We start from the raw sequence: 24,397 nt of genomic DNA, 5'->3' as shown, positions 1-24,397 counted from the left end.
ACTGACCTGTGTTTTGGTATTACTTGAGTTATTTATGTGGCTGAGTCACTGGAAAGGTTTTTGGGGGCTTGTTTCTTTTTTGTTCTTCAGCAACTTTGAATCTCCACTGATGCATGAAGTCCCAGAGCGCCAAGGCAGCAGCACAGACAGTTCTGCAAGCAGTTTGGGAAGCTCTGTCACAGCATGTAAGAAGGTAACTTTTAAGTTTATGCTATATTCAAAGTCCAGTATATATATAGCTTTGCTTTTTAGCTTTCAGCTTTAGTGAGGAATACAAAATTTAAGTGATACTTAGAAAAGGTTTGATACAGAAAAGTAACTTAGTGGTTCTCTTACGGTATCTTGCAAGTTTTGTCTGCCTGGTCCCAAAATACCTTATACATATATGGGAGGTAAACTCCCATTGAAAATTTCTAATTTACCTCATTATCTGACATTTCATGATATGAAATAAAAGCCACGCATAGCATGAATACCTTCAGGACTGCTCTTCAATAAATGACAAGTTTCTGGGACCCAGATAGAGCTTTGCTTCTTCAGATCAATGCAATGGAGGGTCCTTCATGAAAAATCTTTGATTGGAATGGTTTTACAACAAGAGGTGGTATAGGCTGCTATTATTGTTTCCTAAAACCAGATTTATATGCTATTATTAATTTAATTTAGAGCATGTGGGGGGGGGGGGGGAAAGGGCACATGTATGTCATTAGGAGGGGTTGAATGTCATTTTATGCATGTAGCTAATTTCAGAACAACTGTTAACAAAAGGTGAAGACCTTTTATTCCTCCTTCCTAGGAGCTTGTTTTGGCAGCACAATCTGAGGGAAGGGGGCACTACCAGAGACTATTGAGGAGGACAGGCTTCCTTTCACCTCTCACTCTGCAATAAACCTCAGAGCTCTACTGTCTCCCACAGGCATAATTCAAGAGCTGAAAAGATAGCATTCATTTTAAACTTCCACAGTTCATTCAGGCTTCTCATAATTCTGTCTTTTAATAATGCTTTCATTTTGGGCTTGGAGTTTTTTGTTTGTTTTCTGTAAGAAGAGTGAAGGATAAAACAGGTAGATGCTAAAGATTTTTCCTTATACTGAAAACTTTGCACAGAAAATTTGTTAGATATAATATCATTGATATAAAAGAGAACTTGATAAGACAGATGTGTATGCTGGGACTGGGCTTTTCTTCCTCACCCCAACATGGCTAAAAGATAAAATGTCAATATTTCATTTGATCAAAGGGTTCATTTGCAAAATAACACTTAGTTTTTAAAAATACTGCTGACTGTAATTGGAATCCTCATATAGACAGAAAATCTACAGTGTGGGAAAACATTTTAAATTTTCATTTAATCTCAGAGTTGTTTACTTTATATAAGAATGAAGGAGAGTGGCACAACACTAAGTGCCACCACTACCTTTACAAAAAGGGCTCCTGCTTGGTCACTTTCACAAATATCTGTCTCTTATAAAGGGTAGCCTGTATCACATGAGCTGTTCATTGTAAAACAAGTCAATTTTATGACTGTCAGCACACTAAAAAGTTATTAACTTCTGACAACACTTCTGACAAACAGCAGGATGTTTTTGGCTTCTTTACACTATTGTCACAGAAAGTTTACCTTTTGTGTGTGTGTGTGTGGAAAAGGATGAAGAGTTCTCTTTCAGCCTGTGTGAAGTGATTTTGCAGTAATTGGTGGTGGAGTGAAACACTGTGGGCTCCTGCTGCAAGGGAACAGTTTAAACTGTTGACCTGCAGGTTTGAGTAGTTATATTTGGCATGAATGGCTCCTGTCAGGAACCATATGAGATGTAGCCTGTTACTACACAGACCAACCTAAATGAATGCAGGAGATGTGCCCCTTGATATCTCATTTTATTCTGTATATCCCACTTTCCTATCTTTTTTGATGAGTAGTAATTAACCAAAGCAATTAAGATGTTCAGTCACGAAGACGCAGATGTTTCATTTGTGGAGCAGAGCCTTTTTAATGCTGTCTCGGTTTTAGATATTTACTGTATTTTAATGTCTTCTGATCTAAATCAGGGAGCAGGAAGCTGTTACACTAAACTCATATGCAGTATTTTCCTCTGGGAAAGAGTGACTTTTCTAATCCACACTCTGCTAGAGGCTGATTTAGTTCATTGATTCACAACACACTGAGTAATGCTGACGGCTGAGTCTCTAGATGAGAGTGGAAAACTTTTTTTTAGAACCATGAATTACTGCTGATTTCACATTTAGTGCATGATGCAGATTCATCCTGAATTATTTTCTGAGTGTGATGATCCTGCTCCAAACCAGATATACAGCAGTATAGTGTGTGCAGCTGTCACATGAGTGTGGTCAATGAATCAAATTCTGCTTTCAGTTTTCAGCTGATAGGAAAAATTCTAACAATGTGTCAGTGGGATTGGCCCTGCACTTGTCTTAATTAGATAAGAATGAAGATAAGTACAAGACAGGGGGATGAAATTTTGGCAAGGAGGATGAAATTTTGATACTGTTTGCCTTAAAGAGCACGACTGCAGACTGCCAGCTGAAGGAGAAGAGGGTTCATTTTCTTGTCCTTTGGTACAGGTCACCTCAGTATATTTTGAAAAAATGCTTAAATGCAAGAATGGCAGTGGTAATATGCTGGTAGAGATACAAAGAGTACCTGTTCTCACATTGCTTTTGATTAATTAACTAGCTCTGTTAGTTTAGATCAACTCCTTCAAGCTTATACACTTTTGATCATGGCAATCATATATTATTTTACTATAAGGATTTTGTATGTTCTTTTAAAAGCATGAATATCCAATCAAGTTTTCATGCATGTGCAAACTCCCACTTTGTCTAAACACATGAACCTATTTCACAGGGAGAAGTGCCTTACAATAGCAAGAGGCTGTAGGATATATTTCATTTATTCTTACCATATGTGTGCCTTTGATGACAATACTGTCTGTTACCAAAGAAATATGCCCAAAAGTTCACATGACTTCTAGAGATACATTTTTGCACAGCAGGTGTGTGTAACCCTACCTGTTTTCAGCATTGCAGGGCAGCCCAAATTATCCTTCCTCCACCAAGGGGAGGAAGTACCAAGGGGAAAGCTCTGAGCCATATCATGTCTATCTGGTCCTAATGCAAGAATTTGTGTTTCATAAGATGGAGTTTAAACTGATCCAAGGTTTACCCTTCACTCCAGCCACCATGGCTCAAATGTCATCTCCCTCTTGTGACACCACTCAGACCTGTGTAAAACCAGACCATGGGCAAGGACAGCTCTGGCACGTGTTCCTGCATTCCCCCATCCACACAGCACTGTCTTTTTGGAGTGTTTCTGGAGCCTTTCCAAATTACTTTGAGCCAACCTCTGTTCCTTAGATCTGACCAGCTGACCTCTGCCAACTTCTCTACTTGAGGTTACTTAGAAATCACGTGCTGTCCAAAACTTCCATGTAGGAATTTGTACCCTTGACTTTGCAGTCTGTTATGAAAAGCTGCATACAAAAAATTAAATGCAATGTAAAGCCTTGGAACTCATAAACCACCCTGGACTGACTCAAGCTTGGCAACCATGACCTGACCAGACCAAAACATTTGTCTTTACCAGTATTTGCTTCCTGATAAAAAGTCTCTGAAAGAAAATTAAAGGTACCAAGGGTCATTTAACATCCCACAGGAGACAAAGTAGGTGAAGTGTGGTCTGCCCAGCTCATTTCATGGGTTTGTCAGTACAATATACATCTGCTATGATTGAGCTGGTCTGAAATGAGACAAAGTCCTTCTGAGACAAAGATGAGCAGCACCAAAGATATCTGCAGCTTGTTTTGGCATGATAAATTTCTGCCTATCACAGTTTCTCAGAAACTGAGTTTTGGAAAAGAAAGATCTAAAGTGATTAAGGCTGAAGAAAAATTCACTGTGACCTTTAAGGGAATTAAACAAGATTGTTTGTTGCAGCAAAAGCTGTTTGAGCTTTAAGTTTCCTGTGTATGCAAAATTATGTTTTAACAGGTTATTAGAACTTCAGCCCTTGAGGATGAGAATGTCTAGAGTCTAATTAAATCTGAAATCATATATATATATATATATATGTTTATGTGTGGTTTTGTATGTTCTATTCTATGTTATCTTCACAAAGCCTCAGAGAATGGTAATTTTTCAGAAAGAGGAAAACAATGCTTAATTCTACATTTTACCAACCAGTTCATAATGCTTCAAGATTTCCTCAAAAAAAAAAACCAAACAACCAAAAACCCAAACCCACACAACAGTTGATTACACTAACAGGAAATTGTTTCTGTGGGATATGGAGAGTATTATTTTCCCTGTCTAGTCTTGGAGTTAGTTATGATGGCAGGAATCTTTTTGCACTGAGATGGGAGGTTATAAAATTTATTGAGTGCAGAGTTGCTGCACTGGTAAACAAGATTAGCTAGCAGCCCCCAAGAAGAAGCTTGTGAAGTATTCATGAGCCTTTGGCATTCTCAGAAGAAAGTCACTTCCCATGAGTATTTAGTGAACCTTGAATTTTTATTTTAAAGCTCATTGGAAGAAAACCCATAGCAGGGCTGGTGTACTGAGAAACAACCACAAAGGTGGGAAGTCTCCATGGAGGGCACCAAAAAAGGGGAATGAAGCAGGCCAAGCTCAGGGCCTGTGGTGTTCCCCATTACCTCCTCATCGCTCTCCTGCTGACTTTTATTCAGAAATCAATAAAAGTATAATACAGGGAGTGAAATATTAACTGTGCAACTCACTTTCTACCAGAAAGATAAAAATTAGAGTGGGAGTTATTCTGTGGGTGGTAATGAGCTTACACTTCTGGATGCCCCCAAGGATTAGAAAACTGTGTCAACTGGCCAGATGAGCTTTCCACAGTCATTCATCTTCCCTGAGAAATGAGAAGGACTCACAAGTTATTCTCATTTCCCTTCCTAAAGAAGGTATCTAGGCTTAGAGATCAAGTGTTCTTGAAGTAGGACAAATGTGTGTCAATACAAAACATGCAGTCAGGTAAAGGAAAGTACTGTAGATAGATTTTCTTTCCCTAGGTATAGCAACAAATTTCTATTTTTAAATATAATTACTTAAAGTCCAAAAATTAGCGTAGAGGCTATTTCCAGGTAGTCAAGAATTGCAAGAATTACAAATAAAATATACATCTATTTCACAAACACACCTCTTAACATTGCTGCCTAGTGAAGATGATAAGCCATAGGAAATGTTCTGGAAGTAGCACCAATAGTGCAGCAATATTCTTCCTGCTGTTCCCTAGCTGTTTTAAAGATACTTATGGTCCCTCTTTTTCATGGTAGAATATTAGTAGAGAGGCAGAAAGTAAAGAATTCAGTTTAATCTAAGCTGTAGGGCTGAGTCAATGCAGAAATTAAACACAAGGTTTTGGTCTCAGGGTGCTGACTGACCTCAGGACTCATTACAGAAGGTGCAAAATATTCAGCTTCTCAGAAAACAGAAAAACTTGTTTAAGAAGAAGGAGTTTGGAGCCTTGGAAGTCCCAGAAATGAGGCTGCTGGCAGAATGAGTAGTACTGATCTACTGTGGGGAGAGATACAGTCAGTCATAAAGGCTGCAAGTTGGTGTACTCTGGTGTAATTGAATAATTCATTTTCCTAGTATGTCTGTTTATCACTTTAATGCAGAACAAAACTAATAGCAATATTTTTCAATAAAAATACTGGGTTTGGGCATTTCCTTCAAGTGTCTGCCCCCAAGGACTCTCAGTTCTGGAAGAAAATAGGTTCACACTTCAGGGGATATATAAGTGATTTGACTAAAGGTGCAGTAACTGGACAGGTCCAAACCGATAGGTCTGTCTTGTCCATCTTTCCCACCCAACCCACTTCCCCCAAATTTGTCAACAAAATTTCCATTGAGTTACAACAATAGGGTTCCAGCTCCCAAAGTACAATAGGGTTCAGAAAAATTTGTAATTATTTTAACTGTTTTTAACTGTTTTAACAGATTCTCTGCAGTAACAGTCTGCTAGAATCAACAGACTACTGGCTGCAGAATCAGAGGACACCATGCCAAATTGGCTTTCTAGAAGACAAGTCAGAAAGCAACTGTGCCTCAGTAAGTACTCACTGCCATCTCCTCCTTGAGAGTTATTTGGATAGGCTGTGGAGCTGACAACAGTGCATGTGAAACCAAAAATAGTCTGTAATTTCCGGCTTTCTTTTAAAAGCAAACTTACAAACTAAAAATACAGATTTCTATGCAGAGCACATTAATAAGGACTGCTGCAGAGGTTTCCCCATATTTGGCTTTCAGACTTTGGTGGCTCTCTGTATTTTTTTATGTTCATAATCTGCAACTCACAAGAGAGAAAAATAAGCCAAAGAGAAAATTATTCTGAACCATAACTTGTTCAGAAGTTATGTTCAGAATAAGTGGCAGGTTGGAAAGAGCAGATGTTTAAAAGGCTGCTCAATGTTCCTGAAGGCAGAGAGACACAATTAAAGAGAAAAAGCTCTTTCCATGTTAGATGAAAGGAAGCTGCTGAAGAGCTCATACAGAATTATTTTGCACTTGAAATTAAATTTCAATCTCATTATTGTGGGTTATAATGCGATTAAGATCAGCTTTTGTTTAACAATGTGCATGAAGAAATACGAGTTATGTTGCTTTATAAACTATCTACATGAAACTAGATGGAAATACATGGCTATGTTTTTAATAGTTTTTTTACTTGGTGGAGGACTCAGAAGAGCAGATCTTTCCCCAGAATCCTATTGGAATGCTATTCCCTGGTCTCAGTGAGCAAAGAAGGGCTTTAGGAAAGATCAGCTTTATCTCAGGTAAAAGGTTTCCAGCACTGCTTGTGCTGCACACAGCCTAAAGACCAGCTGAGGGCTCTCATGGAGCCTGCTGGGATTCCCTCAGGGACAGGGAATTCAGCTCCAGCTGATGAGCCCAGGCTGGAGCTGCCAGGAAATTCAATCTCCATCCATGGAGCCTTCATGTCCTGCCCGGGGTGACACAGAGTGCCTGAGAGCCACAGGGGGGACACAGCAGTGTCACTGCAGCCCTGAGGTTTAGGAATATGGCCAGAGGTTATTGGGCTTAATTCAGTCACACCCAGCACTGCTTTATCAGTTTCCACAAGACAGAGTGAGCAAAATACAGCACCTAGTCCCAAGTGAGCAACCCTACAAGGTGAGAACCTGAACACATCCTTAACCAGAGCAGGCTCCTCAGGCAGATAACCAGTGGTATCCTCGTTTTTTCATATAGGAAGAGATTACTTTTAATGTAAAACATATTGACTACAGGCACTTAACTTTACTATTTAGTATTTAATATCCTAAAAATTAGGCTTATTTTCTCAGAGGAAATTACTACCTCAAATAATAATATAAGAATTAATTCTGGCTTGCTTTTTTACCTGTTGAGCTTTGACTTTTTGCTTAATTTTTAATAGAATCTTATATTTATCTCTGATAGGCTGGGCATACCAAGCAAAGATAAGTTGTTGTAGGAAGATTATGCCATGCTACCCTCCTTATTTCAGGCAGCATTTTCTGATTTTGCCATGCTGTCTGCTTTAAAAGGTTAAAGTACCTTAAAGAGCTTTTTCCTCTACACTAATATTATAAGTGGTTTTTTTTCTCTTTGGAGGATATTTGTCTAATTGGTTAACATTTCATTAAACTTACTTCAGTTAACAGTGGTACTGTTTAGCAGCAGTTTACCACTGAGATTAGGATGCATAGTTTCCTGTTAATATAATCAGGTAGTATTTTGCAAGTAGTCTAATTGTGGATGTCTCGTTTTGTTTGTTTCTACTGAATGAGAACATAATCAAAATCCACCTAACAGAATAAAATACATGAAGTTGTGAGACATAAAAGGCATAAGATCCACATAGTGATGTATAAATGCAATTAAAATTTCTGTAATGTGACATTCTTCTTACCCTGTGGAGTGACCTCATAAAAGTAGTTTCACATAAAAATGGATACTTTTTCTTACTCCAGTATTGCCAGCTTTCTTTCTCTGGACCTATAACAAATGTTTCCTGCTTTTGACATGCTTTGATGAAGACCTTATTGGAAAAGAGAAAACTAATAGATACTTTGTCCCTGATTTCTCTCCAAATATCTAGATCTAGATTAATTACCAGTGCTGAATATTTGTGGTTGGCTTATGTTAGTACAAGTTAAGAAATCTAAATTCTTGCTTAATTAGATGACTTATAGTTCTCTTCTAGCATTGGACTTTCCTAAAGCACAGTCTCTTTATCTTGCACACAGAAATGTCAATGATGACTTTATCTTAGCAGTTGCTAAGATTTAACACTTTTCTTTGCAATGCTTCTACAGTGTCTCCATGTTTAAGGGGGTATTGCCACCCTGCTAAAGATGTATCTTAATTTTCTTTTAGGAATTCTTCATGAACATAGTCATTAAACTATTATTTAGGAAAAGAGAAGGAAACAAAACTAAATGAAGAAAAAAAAATGGTGGTATAGTCCTACAAGATATTTGGCATTCATTTGGTTCAAGATGCTTATAAGTGAATTTTCAAGTTATTCTCTGACCTTTCATGCTCCAGGCCAGCAAAAAGCCATTAGAAATTATATTTACACTGAAAAAAAAAATTCTCTCAAAACAAGCCAGGCTCCAATGATCTCCCCACAAAATCATCACACCCCACTGCTCTTTGCACGCCCATCCTGTCCCAACACAAACAGGCTGGGACAAAGACACCCCCACTCCACAGAGCCTAGCAGAGAACTGTCCTTGAGAAGCACTCATGCAGGCAGGTGGAGCCTCTCCTTCCCAAGCAGTGTGCCTTGTGAGAGGGGCAGTGGATTTCCAGACTGGCAGAAATCCTGTAAACTTCCTGGCAAATATCTTGGAAAAGCAGAAACTACACCCCTAAATGGCAGTATGGAAGGTGCCTTTCAATTAAAACAAATCACCTAGAAGCAGTGCTCATTTCTTACTTTAGCTAGATAATATTTTTTTAAAGAGTCAGGATGTGACAAGGGCTCATTTTAAATTGTTTTATATCTCCTTAAACTCAGGAAAAAACTGGATTTGCAGGCAGATGGATGAGACAGCAGTTTCAATAAGGTGTTAAAGGTTTTGAAACATTCTTGAAATAGTCCAGCAGCTTTTCCATTTGCAAGTGCTCCTACTCTGTAACTACAAAAATGCTCACTCCAGAATGCTCCTCACAGGGATGTAAGTAAAGCAGGCTGTTTGCATAGACACAGGCAGTTGGATATGGGTTAGATCCAGCCCACATGGTCAGAGCAGAGGGAAAGGACAAGGACAGCAGCCCAAACTTCAGTCAAATTCAGCCATGGTTAAACACCCTCTTGTCTAATTGTTGGCTGCTCTTCTGTGCCCCTGTGCCATTGGCACTTTTTGCAGAGTGGTCTGATGATGATGGTGGAAGCACAAAGTGGAGGACAGCATGACTGGGGGAGTGGGACAGTGGAGGCAGCAGCAGCCACTGAGTGGGTTAATGCCACATGGAAAAACCCTAATCCATCTGCAGCACAGAAGGAGAAAGAATTCCAGTTTAGGGTTAGTTAAATTGCTTAGTTTAGTGCAGGAGAACATACCCAGCCTAGGAGACAAACTTGAGCTTTGCAAAGAGGGGAAGCAACGCTTACCTTAGTGAGTGACAAGTGAGAGAGAAACCAGATTGTTACCAAAGCAAACAGGTGATGTGATGATGGAGCACATGGCCTGTGGTGTCTCTGTTATCTGACATAGTGAGGAATGTCCTTTTACTATCACAATGGCTGGATTTTCAGAGCTGGCTGCTTGCCTTGCAACCACATGGCTTTGCTGTCCTAACCAGCTATTTCAGCATTTTCACTTTCATTGCAGTTTAGCCATCAAGCTTTCAAATAACTTCAGGAGGAGGTTAAGGATGCCCTTATGCACTAATTTGAGCTGGTGAAATCAGGGCTTCTTAGGTCTCACCTCCTCCTCCAGCTCCTGCTTCATCTCATTTACTGCCCTGGCATTTGTACAAATGTGCAGTAAATCAATTCAGAGAGAAAAGTAACTATGAAATTAAGAAATTAGTTTTTCTAGCCAAGTCTTCCTTGAATCATCTCACCATATTGTTAGATAAATGCCATTGCTCACTCAAGGGATGGAACAAAAACATCCAGGAAACAGCTACCACAAATTAATTCAAACTGAATGATAACATATGCAGGAAGGAAAAATCTTTGGCAAGGTGTATTTTGATTAAATAAAGTACAGCAGTTTTCACTTGAAATAAAGTATATTATGAGTGGTTTCATTCTTTACTTCACCCAAGTCTTTTTAAAGATATGGCACTACGTATCTTTGCATGTTTAGGTAGAAATACAGAGATTTTTTTTTATCAGTCTTTGATACTAGATTACTTCTAGGTAACTTGCTAACAATAGTGCAGACACTGTGTCAGGGACGTTTTCTATCCCTTAGTCAGGGCCCATTTATCCAATACATTATTCAGAGTGTCCAGAGAATGAGAGCATGCCCTCACTGAAGAGTGATGGTGTAGCCCTACAGGAGCTCAGAAAGAAGGATTATTCCCCAGGCTAGGAGTAGTCAGCAAGGCTTTTTACACAGGCAGATACAGAAGTACAATCTTGAATCCCAAAGGAGATTTTTGTTTGTTGGCTTGTTTTAAAACAAAGCCATGTGTGTTCCTGAATAGTGACCATGCACAGCTGAAACTGGTGCTTTGTTCTATTGTGTTTGAAAGAAGTTTTACACTTGCTAGCAAACATAGCAAAGCCCTATTTTTCTGCCTAAAACCACCAGACCTACGTACTGAGACCTTTTTCCTCCCTCATGAGATTGCTTGCACACCTCAGCACTATGTCATAGACAGGGAATTACAAGGCTGTTTATTTTACCTTTCACTCCATGATTACTCAACCATCTTCAGGAACAGCATTGTCTCTTTCAGAAATCAAAATCCATCCATTGCTTTCCAGATCTAAACCATAATTACTGGAGATATTTTTAGGTTTAAGTCTCATCTTCCTATTCAGCTTGACGATACCTTAATTACATCCTGACAAGGTGCAGGAACCAACAGCAGCAGGCTAAATTCTGGCATTGACTTGGAGTCCTTTCTCAGGCATGTGTGGGTGTTCATGCTGCTGTGGTAAGGAGCTATACCCTCCACAGAGCCCCTCTCTGGCTTGCACAGGGAAACAAAACCCCTCCTCTTCACCAATTGCTCTCTGCCTTATGGAGCACAGTGCAGGCAGACTGAGCACTCGCTTCAAAGACCACTGAAAAGATTACTTGTATAATCTGTAAAATATGCTTCACTTTCTGCTCTTGTACATACTTGGCTCTGAAAAATATATCTTCACATATGAGCTAATGTTAAGACAGAATTCAAATATGCTCTTAAAGGGTTGCATTTCCACATTTTCAGTACCACACATGTATCATACAGCAGTCAAATTCACAGCCTCATGAATTTCAGAGTGTGAAAAATTGACAATAGATTTTCTTCTCTTTCTTGTAACTTCAGACTTGGGACACTCTTTAATCATCTGTCTAGATCTGCCATCTTCTTTCCTGTCCCTCTGTGACAGTCTCACACTGCAGTGGTTTTCTGTCTGTCCTTAAGAGAAGCAGATGCTTAACCTTACTCTGACAAAGCTATAAATAGGCACTGGGAGGATCAGGCATGGTATTGCAGCTGTATCCTCTCCAGCATTCCACTCTGGCATATTCTCAGTGCCTCCACGACCTGCTTTATCAAGAAATGAGATTCTTGTGCTACCTCCAGAGTGGACATCTGTGACTGTGCTGCTGTTACAACCACAGTCTCTCTCTAACATGAATTGCAGGCTGAGGTTTGCAGAAATTTGTTAAACATTAAGTATACAGAGCACTGGAGAGAGGAGATGGTGCATGTGGCATAAATATTTATTGGAATATTTTCTCTAAGTCTTAAGTGGCAATTAATTACATCAAACCCAAAGGAATAAGCTTTAATGGGAAGAAAATATTCACAGCTGTTTTTGAAGCAGTGGCTTATGAAGAGATAACACAGGAAGATTCATTAATGCAGTCCAGCCATTAAAGTAGGGATAGGCTCTAAAATATCAGGAACCATAAATCCACCAAGTCATTTGAGATAAGCACCTTCTGAAGAATAATTTGGACTAAATTTCAAATTCATTACTGCTAAAAATGCTGGAAGGAGAGCAGTATAACACATCCTTCTGACAACATACAAGGTGTACCAGAAAGAGAATTGTGGCTGGGCTGGGGAGACAAGGGAGAGTCATGTCAGGGCCTTATTTAGGTGAATTTGAGTGACTCACAGGAGATGCACTGAGCTGTCTGCTTTTGGAAACATTCTATTAGGGCCTGCAAGGAGAGTGGTTGGAAACCTCATGTCATGTTAGATAGCAGTTGTGCAGCTCACAGGAGAGGTTTTTACATGGAAACTGAAGGGAGTAATGTGGCTTTTGTGACCATCCCAATGAAAATATAGGGCAACAATGGGAGAAAGACTTCCTCCATTCACAGCTAGAGAAATTGCCTCTCTCTAATCATGCAAAGGACCACACAAGAGAAGGAAGGCTCAGACCTCATTTCAAGTTGATGTTTTCCCAACCTGCCTGTTGTAATTTTGGGCAGAGAAACTGTCAGGAGAGCACCATGGTCCTACTTTGATACAAATGGATTTTTTGATGGTAGCCTGATCCGACTTTGGTGAGATAAGGAAGGTACTGCTGTATCCCACTGAGGGATACCTGCCATGAAGCCTTTGGAGTTATTTGTAGTACAGAAGATGGGCCTGAGCTGCTTCATACTCTGAGGTTACCGCTGTGTGCTGGGCTGGAGGTAATTTCCTTCCCAGTGGCTGGTGTGGGGCTATGTTCTGTATTTCTGCTGAACACAGGGAATGAATACAGAAATGCTTTTGCTATTCCTGAGCAGGGCTTGTGTACTGTCCCCACAGTGAGTTCAGTGGGGTGCACAGCAGGCTGGGACAGCAGACCCCAGCTGGCCCAAGGGATGTTCCATAGATGTGGCATCGTGGTCAGCACAGAAAGCAGGGGGCACAAGGAGAAAAGGGGAGACAGAAATTCTCACACCTGTGTAATACTGCTACCTCATATTTTCATTCATGCAAATCCTTTTGCAAGTAGCTACAGGGCATATCTAGTACTTCCAAACTAATATTTTAATTTCTACATTTCACAGCTGGTTCCTCTGCCAGAATCATTTTGGCAAGCATGGAAATTAATGTGAGACAAGCATTGCATCCAAATGCTAATGGATGATTAGCTCTGTCTTCCAGAAACTTTTTTTTTTAATTCTGAGTCACTATCAGGCTATTTCAAAGACCTCATACAAGACATATTCCAGCTCAAGATCCTCTTTAACCATTTAAATATAAAAGGTCAAATTTTACTGTGCACAGAGGAGAGAGCTACATCTCTTATACCATTCCCAGTCTCCTATTTACTAAAACTGTGCATTCTGCATATTAGTGATAACTGCTAATGACCCCAAAAAGAAATGATGAGAGCCAATGGCAGTGAAAACAAGTCACCAGAATTTGTTCAGTGGAGGAAAGGAAATTGTAATCTAAAAACAAATACCCGCAACAGAAAAGCAACAAGTGGCAATTTTTAGTGTCCTTATTTCTTACAATATCGTAGATCTTCACAAAATTATATAAGTCCTTAAAGCACTATATACTATATACATTTTATACACACTTCTTCAGTAGATACTTGTCTGTATGCTCAGGAGAAGGAGACACTTTTTAGAAGTGAATAGAGCACACAGGACAGCACACCAATTTAATAGCAGGAAATGAAACAAAATCCTTCCGGCTTCCCAAAACTACTCTGAGGTGGAGTAATAGGAGGCAAAATAATAGTAATGATTAAAAAAGTGGGAGAACACTCTGAAGGAGCATTCTGAAGAATATTACCTGAAACCCACACATTTCAGCTAGTAGTTTGTTAATGGTTGAGATCTCTCTTTCCCAGAAATTATAGGAAAGTGTCTTTTCCATGACATGCTTTATAATGGCAGTGTCACACGCCTCACTGCTCTGCATGAAGGCATTTTAAAGCCTCCTGTAAAACCAGAAGGAAGATGAATGAAGATGACAGTTGGGCATTATGAAACCATATGCAAAAGAAAGTCACGTGCACATTCCTGCTTCAGATAATCCTCATTTGCTCTTCATTAGTGTCTGTGTGTGACTGCACAGTTATGTATTTAAATAGCTGAGGAATCTGTGAGTGTGCTGAGTGGGTGCAGGAGCTGTGTGCCCCCAGGCAGGGTGGCTGGGTGCTCTGCTGCAGCTGTGCAGGCTGTGGCAGCAGAGCTCCTCCTGAGTGAAAGAAAGGACACTTGTTTATCACACAGATAAACACGGAGGCCCCATGGCAGTGTGAGAACTTGAAGAACATACCAGGGTGGATGTTCTTCTGCACAGCTTTGTGCTCTTAGCATGAGCCTCAGCTTGCACTGTGGGTTGCACCGAACTGCAGCTGAGTGTTTTGCCAAAGGTGTTCTCCAAAGAACCTCTGTCAGGACCTTGTATAGACAAAGGGTGTGTCCATGTGCCCTGACAGATGCTCTGCAGCTGTCCATACAACAGCTCTAATTCAAGAACAAACAGAAATCACCACACATTGCAGTGTCACTGAAATGACCACAAACACCACTCCTTACAGTACTGCAGGCATCTAGCACAGGCTGAGATTTCCAGCTCCTTTTCCAAAAAGATCCAATTCAATCCTCAAGTAGATGCACAGACTTCTCATCTCTTTGGTCTTCTGCAAAGAGGCTGGGAACTACAGAAGCCCAGCCTTTAATCACCACTGTAGGAGTTCTCCTGTCTGCAGAATGAGTCTAGACCTGCAGATTTAAGGTGACCATGAAGAAGGCAGATGTTTTCCTGGTAGAAACTTGTTTAGGGAAAGAAGTTCAGACCAGAACACCTTTCTGATTCCCAGCTTTGCTATTTCAGATACAAGAAATCGAAAGCTGGAAGTTTGCTCTAAACCCCTCAGAAGTGTTATTCAGATATTTTTTTCTCCAACTGTGTATGCAACTAAGTATATAGAACAAATAACTTCTTTTTAAATTGCAGAGCTTAAAATGGTAAAGATAAAGTTAATAATCTGACTCATGGACAGATCTTTATTTCTGCCAGCCTCTATGTAATTTAGTAGAAAAACATCTGTGATTACAGCAGCTCCATGGTCTGGCTCTGGGAATACAGAGCTTGTGAGAATGGATGAGTGTGCAGAAGTGCAGGTACTTCTGTCTGACACACAGGGATTGGGGATGGATTCAATAAATCTGATGTTATGGCCACCTCCTCCAGATTGCAGCAGATGTTTAATTGAGATATTCCATGTTCTTTTTAACTGATATTATGCAAATGTGGGTACTCATATATTTAAAGTAATTTTTCTAGGTATACGGGAAGAATTAGTATCAAATCCACCAAAATTAATTTTCCCAGTTAAAATCACTTTATTTACTGTGAGAGTGTAAAGAATTTCCCCGTTTGCTTCTTGAAAAGTGTATTTGAGTAAGCAAAGTCCTTCCAAAGCTACACATCTACCCTGCACCCTTTTTGTTTTTTAGTTCCCTCAAAGTGCTTGAAGAATTCTGTGAGGGGAAATTATTTAGCTTTGCTATTTCATACTGGATATGGGAACTCAGTAAAACAGATCTCAACTGGGGAATCACCTAAATCTGTCCAAAAATACATGTGTTTAGGCAAAACATTCTCCCAAAGCAGCTATGGGTTGTGTAAATAAAAATAATTTGACAAACTAGTTGAATTATATTTAAATTAGTTTGATTAAATACTTTTAAAGAATCAAGAGAACACCTAGGATTACAGCCTCAGTAAAAATGCATGATTAGAGTTTCTGGTTGCCTGTTTACCAAGAGAAATAATTTCAGGCTCAAGTGAAATAGTCACTTTTGAGCTCACTGGATGATATCTGTCTAATTTGACAATAGGCAGAGGTTCCAGAGCCAGAGTTCCTACAGGTTTCATGAATACAGATGAAACTGAGAAATTGTAAGGGTGTGAACTCAAACCTTCCTTATACCACAGAGAAGCCAGACAGAGCTGCACTTTAATAAAGTCTACTGAGAGGAAAGTGGCAGAGCTTACATGTCAACATGCTGAAAAGTTAACCTTAAGATGCTAATACAGAGATAAGCAGACTTTTCTAATCTCAGCAGTCAGACTGCCAGCTGTTTTCCTGACTGATTCATAATCACAGGAACCTGTGCTATTCCTTCTTTTTCAAGTAATCTTGCTGCCTCAGAGCTCTACCAATTTATAACCTGTCCAACAGCTGGGGCAGAGCTGCCCTGCAGTGTGTAGAGCATGCATGAGCAGACAGATGATGTGCACGTCTACTGCAGCAGAAACTGGGGTCAGTCCCAAAAGGTTGGGTTATAAAATGACAGAAACCATCACTCTCACCAAACTGGATCCATCACAAAGCTGTAACTTCTGTTGCTTGTAACAGTGGTCAGCAGTAGCTGGATATTTTGTATGCTGAATGTAAATTCTCTTAATGGAAGGGTGAAACAATCCTTTTTAAGGGGAGAGAACACGAGGTCTTGGTTTAAAAATGTAATTTTATGAGGCAGGAAATAAGAAGAAGGACTGGGGCCAGGATGGGCCTGGTGAAGAAAAGGAAGAGCTGAGGAAATGATCCAGGGAAGTTAGATTTTACAGTCCTAATTTCTTATGGTGCATATTTATCAAACAACTGAGCTCAATCAAAAGCTGTCATCAGACCTGTATGCTTCCTTCCTTCTCATCCCATCCTCTGAAAAGCTGAGAACTTACAGAATTATCTGCTTTTAGTAAATAATTTTTTAATCAGAGAAGACACAGGGCCTGTTTTTCATCTAGAGACAACAGTTTCTCATCTACTGAATACAGTCCTGAAATCCCTTCACAGAAAGCTTTGAGTGGAGATTTATCAGGAAGAGTTTCATAAGGTGTGAGAACTATGGAGCTGCTGGTTTTCCCAGCTGCCCTGCAAAATGCCATCTCCCCATTCCTTCTTCCCCCAGCGTAGTCCAGAACAAAAAGCACCTAAGCCTGGGAGACTGCAAAATAAATACAGCAGTCCTGCCCCACTGTGTGAAAAACATAGCAAAAATGACACACGTGGTCTGAACTATGATGCCTGCTAACATTTTACTTTAAAAGATGGGAGGGACCATATTATGTATTATAAAGTTACTCTAATAATGTACTCTAATTATAAATATAACTAGAGTAGTGGGGGCAAGTAAGGAAGAACTAGCTTAGTTTAAAAACTCAAACCCAAATAGACTGCTGCAGGCACTGGTGGTTTAGCTGCTGATCTGACAGCCTGTGTCTAGGAGTGTAATGCACAATTGACTCTTTCTGTCTGCTGATAGCTCCACTCACACCTTGGTAATAATACCTGCTCATCCTGACACCCCAGAGACCCAGGGCAGTGGAATTTGAGTCCAATCACAGTCACTGCTCTGGAGTATTTTCACTTGACATCTTTGTTTAGCAAAACCATTTGCATTTTTTAATTAGGCTTAGCCACATTGACTTCCTCATCTTTCTCAAGCACTGAAAAATCCTGTAGAGCACCACAGAATGGATTGCTGTGCACAGATAAGCAGAATGGATTTAAGTACTTATAATGCTTTAATCTCGTTTTGTGCTTCTATGTGTCATACAAATGTCTTTGAGAAAAATAATTGATTTTTATAGTAGTTTAGAGCAATGCTGTACCAAATAAAGGTATCTAGGTGTGTTAAAGAAAACATTAAGCAATACTCAACTGTCCCAGAAATCTGAGCATTCATTTAGTAATGTACCATCAATGTTCTCTTTTCTGTAAATTAAACATCATCATAATTTCCTTTACGTCAGTTGCTTATAGGATTAAGCAACTGTTTGGCTTTGGAGACTGCAGGCAGTTGTATTTCTTGGCTTACCCAAACCAGCCTGGGCAGAGACTGCCAAGACAATCAGAGTTTGGGGCTAGAGGGAGTCAGTCCCTCACCTTGGTTTCATTGTTAAACAGCTTGGTTTTAGAAACCATTAAATATTTTATATTCATCGGTGCATTTGGGACAGTGTTCTTAGTCAGTGATGGTTTCAGTAATTTTAAACAAAACCTTTTGGGACTGACCTCTGTTATTTAGCAGAGTCTTGCCTATAATTAACCACAACAGTTAAAACTTTATTGCATCTTTGAATTTTGGCAATTTAAAGTTTCAACTGTTTCTATGAAATCTTTTCCCTGGAAGTGTCTAAAATTCAAAAGTACTGGCTTATGAGCTTTTGTCTTTTTCTTTCTGGAGCAGCCTGGTCACTGATGCATTGCTGTATTTCAGTATCAGGCCCACCCTGCTGAGCAGGAGCTCAGAGGAGGCAGGAAAAGAATAAAGGTGCAGGACTGGCTCCTGAGCAACCCCAGACTGATTTCAGGTTATTATTCTGCTCATGAACAAATTTTCCTTTAAAATACCACCTCCTGCAACAGTCTGATGGAACCATAATTTTTCCATACCAACAATTTTCAAATACAGGAAATGGAAAAAGTCAAGATAATGTGAGCAAAGCTAAATGATGGTATCAATTATGGTTTATTGGTTTATATTTATCATTTTTCTATTTGGACTGGCCTTCAAATCAGATCTGTTAACTGTCACAGTTATACTATCTAGTCCTCTGAGATTCTATTTAACATTTAAATGGATACAGAAAGAAAGAAAAGAAATAAGCATAAGACCTATCAAAAAAATGAAGATTAATGCAGGCATATAAGGTTTTACAGAAATCTGCATTGACTCTTTAATCTTGCACAAGCAGTAATACTTTCTATTCATTCTGCAGTAAAAACTCCTTTTGATGCCACTCTATAAATAAAAGTGGTGACAGAAAAAAAAAATTAACTTTTTAAAGGTAATGAGAGAGAAGCAAAGGGTAGAAATTTCAGGCTGTCTATTGCTCCTGGCCTTGATGGGTGCAAAGTCATTTCTGTGAAGGAAGTTTTACACCCAACATGTGCATATTCATTTGAGCAGTCACAGAGTGGTTGATAACAAGATTCCCATCAAATGCAGTGAATTTGCCCAGATTCATTTGGGCAATGAATCTTCAGATATTTGGGATGTCTGAAGATGCAATGTAGGGAGACTTCTACTCTCCAAAGCCTGAGTCACAGGGAGAACCTGACAGCAGCTTTTCAGCACGTGAATCAGAACTATATTGTAGCATTTATATTGAGAGTTGGAGCCATAGGGACCTCAAGTATCAATTATGAAAGTTTTCTTTTAGTAAATAATTGTGGTGAAGTGACCAAAGCCACAAGCTTCCAAAGAGTTTGCAATCAGCCTCCTTTCACACAAGTCCTACCACACCTAGATGGTTAAAAAATTAACAGTGTCTTCAAAACTATTTTTCTGTTTCCTTGATAGCTAATGGATGATCTTATGTGACATTTTAGAATATTTATTTAGAAACCATCATTTCACAGCTATTTGGTTTTTTTTATCTTTCTAAAAAAACGGTACTTGAAACTCTATTGGGATCACAAGATTTAGGAAATTGAAATTTTAAAGAACAGAGAGGTCAGTGATTAGGGGACCTTCCAGACAGTACACATATATATCTACACATACATTTCTATCTATAGATCACAAGTCCAGGAGGCTTTATTTAGCCATCACATTAGCATAAATAAGACAAGTGAAAATAAATGCAAAGTTCTATTTGGGAGCTTTGCAGATGAACATCAAAACAAATGCTCCTGTCACACAAACTGGCTGTATGGATACAATCTGCTGGAAAAGGCATTTTATGCCCTCCTAATATAAGTCAGAAATACATGAGTGATTCTGGTCATTTTCAAAGAGACAAAGCTCACAGCGAGTTTCTGGTCAAAATCTGGCCTGTTGCCACTCCTTTGATACTTTCTGTGGATTACAGTTTACTTTGGCTCACAAGTACAGAGTAAAACAATATTTTTTCCTGGGGCTTTCACTGACTTCAGCTCCTGACGGAGCCCATCATGCAGCTGTAGGTCCTCAGACATAGTCACCACTCCAATGAGCAATGCCTTGGAGCAGCTCTATTCTGTTATTGTGCTGAGGGGAAATTACAGTGATCTAATCTTTCTAAAGCCAGGAGACTCAGACTTAAGTCTAATAGAAGTTTAGAGCAACTGTATTTTTTTCTACTTTTCAGAGATGAAATTAGGATGAGAGTAGGTTCAGAATTTCAAATCTGCCATCCTATCACAGAGTTATTGCTAAGAGCAAAAATTATTGTGGTCAAAGATTCCATTAAATCCTTAAAACAACTGTCACAGCAATCACAGTTGATGTAAAATTCAATCACCCTCTTCACAAACTGCACCTTCACAGTTCTACATTTAAAAAGGGATAAAGTGTTTAGGATAATAGTGTATAAGGAACAGCACACACCCTGAGAATAAACAATACCTGCCCAAAATATGGAAGGGAAACCACATGGAAGTAAAATGCCAAGCCTTTAGTATTTCAAAGGGTAATGCTAAATAATAATCAGAAATCACTGCACTGGTGTAGGGTGCATGTCACTCCCAAGCAGCCAGGCAAGATGCAAAGAAGCACAGCAGGGTAATTTAAAAGTGACATTGGGGAGCTGCATATCTGGTGACCCAAACCAGGACAGAGAGGACCCAGCTGGCTGTCCTGACACACAGCTGCCTTCTGCTCCTGCCACTGCACTCTGCTCAGCAGCAGATGGTGACATTTAAAGGGAACAAAGTCATGGGGGAAGCTCTAACTGTGAGGGGCAGCACAGTCTGATCCTGCCTTCCCTGCTCTGGAGCTGCACTGCAGCTCTCTGCCATGAGCACTGCATTCCACCAGCACTTCACCTGGTTTTTTCCAGAAAACTACCTTCAGTCCTGGCCTCAGCAGCTGCTCACCTTCTCATATCCCACAGTTGTGTCCAGCACATCCTCAGATTCAGGCATTTATACTGCTTTAACTTGGCACCCAGGAACTGCCTGCTCAGAGCCACTTTCTCTTGAGATCTCTCCTGGGGCTAATTGCCTTTTTCACTTCTGTTTGTAGGAAATTAGACATGAGTTTTATGGGCAGATAAAAGAGCAGTCCCAAACCAGTTTTTCTCTCTGAGTGTCTCATGGGGTGTCTGAATTGGCACCTGGCATGAGCTGGCTCAGTGATGTGTCAGGAAGAGGATGGGAAAGGCAGAACAGCATGGATCTGGGAGATTAAAACTCTATAAACTCATTTTCAAGACAGCATTTACACCCTGAAATACCAACCAGGACAGCACAGAACATGGAGAGTTCTACACAGTTCTGGTGCAAATCCAGACATCTGCACAGACATTTAGCCTGTGCTGAGGTGTGTGGCACCAAACCCAACCTGCTGGGGACACCTAGGCCAAAGCTGGGGATCAGGTGGATGGGGCAGTGGTGGAGTGACAGGGATGAAACACTTTGTGTCACCTGCATACACTCCTGCTACCACTCTGATAGTCTGTTTAACTGTGTTGTCCTAGTCCAGCTACTGATGGATTAGAAACTAAGAAACTCTGCTTGGGGGTGTCCTTTAGGTTACAGAGTCCTAGGCTCAAATGTTAGAAAATGGCAGATACACAGTGCTCTGATTCTATATCATTTTCCCCCTTTTTGCAGGCTTCTTGTTCACTGAGTCAGGCAGCAATACTGCATTGCATAAATGTGGGCATATGAGGTAAAATTCAGGTTGCACAAGCCATCTGTAGAGAGTTCTCATTTTCAAGTCTTGTCTCTTCCTTTCTTTTAAAATAGATATTGAAATTTTTGGGAGGGTGGTATAATGCAGATTTATTTGATTTTATGGGGGGGAAAAAAGCCCACCTCCTGCAGCCCTTCAAGCAAGTGTTGACCACAGTCCTTCACAGCACAGAACACAGGACTGTGGCTCACTTTGCTACCAGGTTACCTGTATCCTGAAGCCATTTGCCAGTGAGGAAAATACACTGTGTTTACATTACATCCTTAAAACCTTTATAAAAATAATTCCTTAATATATAGTTCTTTTAAGAAATGAGGTGTCTACATAATTTCTGCACCAACTCAAGAGCAGATTTCAGGATACCCTATGCATCTCTTACCAGTCATAGAAATTAACATGCAAAATACAGAAGAAAAAAAATAGTTTCTCTATTTGCTTTTTATATGGTTGTGGAAAGTACAGACTTCTTCAAGAGCTCAGCAAGTTAGTGATCATAACCTGGCTGGAGCTATCCTAGTAGAAATGTTTGATGAGAGGAAGGCTGGGGTTCAGACCCAAACCTGTGCTATTGATGTACAAAACTCTGCATAGTGCAAGAGCTGCTATTCATAGTGTGCCAGTGCATTAAATGGTTTAGGGACATGTAGCATCCTGCTTTGTGCTACATTTCAGTGCACTGGTACATGTTCACCAAAAGAACAGCTCTTTTCACTCTTGAGCAAATGGGATTTCTACACTTGGAAAAACTGCTGAACCAAAAGCAGACACTGGCACCTGCCCGGGAAGTTGTGGTTGACTCTCTCACTGTGTAAAGCCTGAATTTCCTTTTTGTGTTATGCAACATAATTTAAATTTTGTTGTTTTCTCCCTCCAAAATAAGTATTTCCTAAGACAGAAAAAAAGGCAATATCTTGACATTTCTATGCAGTTTCCAGACGAAAGTCAGTGTTAGTGGAAAGCAGACACACTTTGGAACTGAAAAGGTGTTTGTGGGAAGTCAAGGACACGAAGAAGTGAAGGAGTGGCTGGGAAAGGACTGACATTTAAAGATACCATGATGAGGAGAAGGCTGGGTTGCAGCTAAACTAAGCTGCATCTGATACAAAGAAAAAAAAGTCAGAATTAAATTGAGGTTAGCAAATCCTGACCTGACCTTGGCTCTTCCTTCATAATTTATGCAGTGTTTCCATCCTAAAGATTATTAATTGTTCTGTAGTGTTGTTTTGCCTTGTTTCAGTGGAGGTGTCCCTGATAATTACTAGAAGTTAATCAAGCAAGGCAAGCTAATGAGAGCTTAAAACTTGTATTATGTAAGCAGAAAACAGGGAGAGATTTTTCATAATAGATAATTTTCTCTTTCCAGCACCCCTGGTGAAATATCTCCAACAAAAATATCCTCACAGTGAACTTCCTAGAAGGAAGCAGTAGTGCAGAGCAGGCCAGGATGGGGTTCTAGAGGTGATTTATGGTTACAGTACCTCCCCATCTAGTCCTGCCTCCTGCTCCCAGCAAATGGGAAAAGCAAATGAGCTCATCAGTGTCTTTCACCACTGTGAAACTGGCTTTTTTTCAAAGTTGCCTGTAATTAAAACTGCAAAATCCACAGAACAGGAAATGCTAAAAGACTGCTTTGGCAGTGTAACAAATCAATGTCAATTGAACTTGACAGGTGTATCTGGAAACTGGATTCAGTTCTGCCACAGGTTTTATAGTGCAAGTTCATTAGGTTCTGAAAATCAATTAAAAAATAAAAAAAGAAAGAAAGATAATGTGACCTAAAACACTAGATATTCCTGCTTGTACTGAGGTTTCTTGTGCTGAGGCATTAGTGAGTGATGTGCCATGCACACCTGAACCAGAGATGATGATTGTTTTGGCTGCTTGGAGAGGGCCTGGCCTTGGGGTGGCAGTCAGTGCCACTGGTGGCAGTGCCACTGTTCATCACAGCAAAGTCAACAGCCATCATCCCATGGAACAGCAAAGGGCAAACCAAGGCTTATCAGAGAATCTGGTGTTTGGCTGAAGACACAACTGCTCCTGTGCAGCTTTTTCACAGCTCTCCTCAGTAACAGCCCGACCTTCAACATGGGGTGACCCTGCTGGGGAGGACTTGGAACCAGCCCCACTCCTTCCCCCACTCCTTCCCAACCTTAGGTGGTTCCCTAAGCAAAAACACCTCCATGCACCTGCAGACTCACTCATGATAAATTCATATCTCACACTGTCATGGGCAAGTTCAGGGCAAAACAAGAGTGTCATTTTCTAATGCTTTTTGGTAACTACCTATTATTGGTATGTGCAATGCCTACGTGTGAAAACTCAGTAGAAAGAGAAGTGTTTGTCTAATTAACTGCAGCATGTTTAGGACATTACATAACCACCATACTATGTTGCTAGAGGATATTTTTACTATTTTGTAGCTTAGACATTTTTATTACTATTTCTTAAAAGTTCAGCAGATGATAGTGGCATATCCTGATTGTTGTCATTATCAGACACAGAAATATTTTTGCTAAAAATTGTAAAAGGGCTGGAAAATATGTTTGAAAGTTCATGTAAAGATGACATTAAACTAATTAAAAGGGCAAAAAGCTTTC

General features: G+C 39.9%; 1 protein-coding gene across 10 annotated transcripts in view; it reads left to right on the top strand.

Annotated features, from left to right (window-relative positions):
- Positions 1-24,397, top strand: part of SPHKAP (SPHK1 interactor, AKAP domain containing) — a 64,501-nt gene that overhangs the window by 18,065 nt on the left and 22,039 nt on the right. For all 10 annotated transcript variants that reach the window (XM_054639582.2, XM_054639584.2, XM_077183889.1 and 7 more), the window contains 2 exons: positions 91-193; positions 5,977-6,087. In XM_054639582.2, coding sequence (XP_054495557.2) covers positions 91-193; positions 5,977-6,087 — 214 coding nt within the window. The remainder of the gene's footprint in view (positions 1-90; positions 194-5,976; positions 6,088-24,397) is intronic.

The sequence above is a fragment of the Agelaius phoeniceus genome, chromosome 10 (genome assembly GCF_051311805.1).
Source record: "Agelaius phoeniceus isolate bAgePho1 chromosome 10, bAgePho1.hap1, whole genome shotgun sequence".
In the NCBI taxonomy this organism is placed as follows: Eukaryota; Metazoa; Chordata; class Aves; order Passeriformes; family Icteridae; genus Agelaius; species Agelaius phoeniceus.
Note: the sequence above shows the minus strand (reverse complement) of the source record. Positions and strands in the feature narration are given on the sequence as shown.